Here is a 4,879-nt window from a genome sequence, read left to right on the forward strand (position 1 = left end):
GGCCGGCAACAAAGGTACGATTTTAAAAAACACACACCTCAAGAGGAATCTTGTAAAAAAAATGTTTAGCAGACTACTCTAACTAACCAAAACATGGGTATATATATATATAATTGTGGTTGTCTGTGTGAGTATTTAATTACGGAATTATCTTTTTTTCTTTACCCTGCAGCTGGATGACTAACAGGAGGGCTCATTATGAACTATGCTTTCTGCCCTCCCGCTTCTACTAATTCTGTTTGTTTTTAGGATGTTTAAACTGTCCAATTGTTGAAATAGTAGAATACTAATTTTAAATACAGTAAAAGAAAAAAAGATGAATCCCCCACTGTCTATTTCAAATCCATCCAATCTGAAGACACTTTTCCCTGCTGCCCACATAAGCCTGACCGTCAAGCCTGGATCCAGTCTGCACTTGAATGCACCATCTATGTGTTCTTGCTGGTTGATCATATAGAACATGACAGATATTATTCACAGCACATTAGCCCTTCGAATAGCAAGCTACTGTGTGTGTGTCAGGCTGTGGGAGCTCCAGTGCTCCATCGCTGCTGCCCTATCATAACCACACGACTACAGGACGCTTAAATCATGATGACGAATTACGGCCTAGTTAATGGGATCTGGGCCTGTCAGCTTTCTTTATTAGCCTTCACTCCCAATTTCTTTATTGGGCACAGAATAGGAATCCGACAGCGAGTTTAATTCACAATTCAATTCCCCTCCTGTTTCCCGCTACATTGAACTTTATGTCTATTGCCCTCACTGTCTCATTAAAATGTATCAGATAATGTGTCTGTCATGATGCCTGCTATCATTTAAGTTAGGCGGATCTGAACCTGGCTAAGTTTTGACAGCGGCATGCAATAGCGTTTTTCATCGTGAGACATCTGTTGTTATCGTGGTAATCAGACAGAATGGCTGGCAATTATTTGTCCCTGTTTGTGCTCTTCGATGCTTGGCAGGAGGCTGGCAGAGCAGCTTCAACTTCTCCTTTTAATTAGCCTCACTAGTGCCGTGCTTCAAGGAGAAGAAACGAGGGAAACGGAAGGAGAGGAGACGCAGAGACTAAAAGGAAAGATAGAGAGAGAACATCGCAATGAGACGGAAGACGGATAGAGGATTAGGGAGCAAATAAGAGGGGGAGATTGTCCTTTTTATGAATCATACTAATGCAATCTATCTATAGTAAATCCAGTGAGTGGGTGGGAACAAAGACTTGGCCGTTCAGCCCGGGATGACAAGCTTTTACAGGAGCTTGTTAGCTAGCTCTGCTCTCTAATTTGTCTCTGTTCATCCCAAAGCCTGCATCTAGCTGTAATGTGAAACGCAAACAGACCAAATGCCAGAGGGAAGCACCGTAAAGACCTGTTTGATCAATACAAGCCCTGGAGGTCCAAGGCTGTCGTTAATGCTATGTATTTATTCATATACAGTATGGAGCTGGTTGTTGTAATGCAACATTCAACCTTACGTTAAATCTGACATATTGACAGAATTTCTAGATAATAACTTATGATATATTATTTGTATAGCACCTTTCAAAGGGCTTGACAAAGAGAAGAGAAATAAATCAAATTTGATAAAATGCTATAGTTAATGGAAAAATAATATAACAAATACAAATTAGAATTCAATTAAGAAATTTAAAAAAATAAGAGTTATATCATATAATTGTGATTTATTATTATTATTAACTTTTCTTTTTTTTACTTCAAAGGAAATATTTTTATATAATATTTATATTTTTATAGATTTATTAAACTTTTACTAAACAAAAATTAATAAAGAAGATAAGGGAATACAAAACAGATACTTTTTTTAAAATTCCTGATAGATTTAAAAACACCATATATATATATTTAATGTACCTTGCAAGCATTTCTTTTTTATTTACTTTTGTGTCTGTGCACAAAAAACACAACGATGATATTTTTCTCTGATTTGTCCTGATGTCTGATAGTGTGCTGTCTTTGATAAACAACTTGTACTTTTTCTTCTCTCCAGTCAGGGATGGAACATTAGCACAATGCGGGACTCCTAAAGACCCCCGTTATCCAGACTGTCTCAGCAAGATGGATGTAAGTTTCCATATCTCACTTAAGTCCAAATCGTTTCACAAAAACAGCGAATAGCCCGTGTCCTCGCCTGGCGCCTCACCTTGGTGCAACATACATTGTGTACAAAAAGATAAGAGGCTTTTTTGGGGAGAAAAGGGTTGTCTCAGTGACAAATTGTTCTGAGTCACGGCAAAGAAAAACACAAAATGGAAAAGATAAAAAAATGACATATATGGTTTTATAAACAAACTACATATTGTGTTTATACCTTACATTGTGTGAATAAAAGCCTTTTAGCAACAGCAGAAAATAGCACTTTGTACAAGGCAAGGCAAGTTTATTTATATAGCACCTTTCAGCACACGGCAATTCAAAGTGCTTTACAAATTAGAATAAATACAGCAGAAACACATTATGAAATGGCATTTAAAAACAGGCATTAAAAATCAAAGATAATAAAAATAAATACAACATATATAGAATTCATGAAAAAGCCATACTGCACTGTGGATATAAACAGCTCACTCAAATGCAGCGGCAAAAATATACGTTTTTAGTCTGGATTTAAAAGTATTAAGAGTTGCAGCGGACCTGCAGGATTCAGGGAGAATACAGGCATAAACAAAACAGTATGTCCAAAGTGTTCCTTCTATTAACATTTGGAAATTGGTGAAAAAAACTCAATATTTGAGGACAAAATGTGTGAAAAGTTCATAGTTCACAAGCAGAACTTGAGCAGGTCTCCCTTGAAAAAGAGATCAATGATCTGAATGGGATTCATCTGTATAAATAAAGGTTTGAAATGAAATGAGAACAAGATTTCTGTCGTCCAGATATTGTGTCTTCTAACTTTCTTGCTTTTTCTGTGCTCTGTACTTCCTGCTTTAGTATAACTAACAGTTTCTGCCGTTTAGTTTTTCTCTTTAACAGAAAACAGCTTAAGCTTCAGTCGCAACATACTGAAGTCCCTTTCTCCTGGAGGCGAATATGGATGATCCTTTAGCTCTCCCTACCTTCTTATGACAGCCATCCAGCCTAATGTTGGATGAGCCTAGTGAGAAAACCAGACGTTTTCACTAATAACGAGTTCTCTCTGCTTCCTCCTCTTGCATATCCACTCTTTGCAGCCTACAGTGCATGTCAGAAAATGAGTCATTTTAAATAAAATCCGCCCTCTCTCCTTAATCACGTTACCCTGCCGGATGACCTTGTCAGATTGTTTTGCTGACTTACGTTGCATGCATTAAGACATGAAAACGCTCAATTATCTGGAGTACTTGAGCACAGAGGTTTATTCAGCCAGCTAAACCCAGATATAAATGTAGCTGATGGCTGCATGTACCTTACAGTAAAGGACCAGAGGCATCACATTAAAGATAAATGAGAGTGAAAAATAATAACATGCCCATTCAGTTTCAAAATTATGAGAGGACACACAGGATGCTTTTAAGGCAATCTCTAGTCAAATATCAATATGTCCGTAAAGTATACTCCTTAAAGACAGAATTGTGTTTGTTTGTCTTCCAGTGGATGCACGCTCGTTGGACGTCGGACCCTTGCTATGCCTTTTATGGTGTAGACGGCTCAGATTGCTCCTTCCTCGTCTACCTGAGCGAGGTGGAGTGGTTCTGCCCTCCACTAATCTGGAGGAACCAGACTGCTACACCCACCTTGAAGCCTCTGCCCAAAAAACAGGTAACCATAAGGCAAGCCGTGGGGTCGGATTGCCCTAAACCTGAATTATTTCTAATGGCCAGCAGGGGGCAACTCCGCTACTTGCAAAAAAAAGTATATTTGTGTGGAAGTCTATGAAAAACTACTACTTCTCACTTGATCTATTACCTCAGTTAACCTTTTATATGAATAGTTTGATGTAAATTATGGTCCAACTTAGAATCAAATAATAAAGCAACATATGCTAATGTTTTAACCACCTGAAAATGTCTCATGTTACTACACTCATGTTAAATGACAAAACAATATTTTAAAACCCTAGTCACACTACCAATAGGTACCATTGAAGTGACTATGGGATATTTTTCGATACAGTCTATGCACGTAACACAACATTTCGTTTTTTTGGATTGCAAAACAGTAGGCTGAAAGGAAAAGATAGGAACAGAGCAACATTTTGACGTATAGGTCAAATAATAACTGCAGTCTAAGTTCCCCAAAAGCACAAGCATGGCCTGTTGCATGGCCATGACCTGTTTCCCAAGTGTTGTCCAACAATGAGTAAATACCTGTCTCTGCACTAGAGATTGTTCTGTTGTCTCAAACCAGTTCAGTGTGAAGAGAAAATCCTGGGGAAAAGAGAAAGGTTTTTTTTTAAATATTCACCTGAGAGTTCGAAAAGGCCAAGGTGCTGAAACAACTTAGTATATATTTACATATATTTTACATTGTTCACATGCCATAAAAAGGCTTAAGCAGTGACAAGGAATGAGGTATACATCTGAAACTAAACTGCCAAAAATGTTCTTAATCAATTGAGCATTAAAAATGACAAAGAAAAACACCAAGGACAGAATGCTAAACACCAATGTTTACTGCCTCTGTCGATTTTGTAGCTTGACACCGATGCTGCAGAGTGCTTTAAACGTATTCTCCAAGTACCAGCAGAGCATTTATCACTTCATTTCCTGATAAATAGCTCCTGGGAGATTCTAAATACCCACTGCGGATCGTCCCCTAGAGGTGCGTGCTGCCTGTCACTCCTAGTTTTCTTTGCTTTTCCGCATCATTCCCTTCTTGTTTTCTGCATCAACACATGATGCATTGTCCTTACATTCACTCCTCAAGGTTTATCCCACCATTAG

At 38.1% G+C, this 4,879-nt stretch overlaps 1 protein-coding gene across 1 annotated transcript in view; it reads left to right on the forward strand.

Moving 5' to 3' along the window:
* The window catches only part of LOC104955866 (alpha-1,6-mannosylglycoprotein 6-beta-N-acetylglucosaminyltransferase B), an 89,510-nt gene that overhangs the window by 22,662 nt on the left and 61,969 nt on the right, over positions 1–4,879 (forward strand). Inside the window, exons 5-6 of the mRNA XM_010783256.1 lie at positions 2,008–2,081; positions 3,588–3,755. Coding sequence (XP_010781558.1) covers positions 2,008–2,081; positions 3,588–3,755 — 242 coding nt within the window. The remainder of the gene's footprint in view (positions 1–2,007; positions 2,082–3,587; positions 3,756–4,879) is intronic.

The sequence above is a fragment of the Notothenia coriiceps genome, unplaced genomic scaffold, assembly GCF_000735185.1.
Source record: "Notothenia coriiceps isolate Sejong01 unplaced genomic scaffold, NC01 NC01_scaffold00024894, whole genome shotgun sequence".
NCBI classification, from domain to species: domain Eukaryota; kingdom Metazoa; phylum Chordata; class Actinopteri; order Perciformes; family Nototheniidae; genus Notothenia; species Notothenia coriiceps.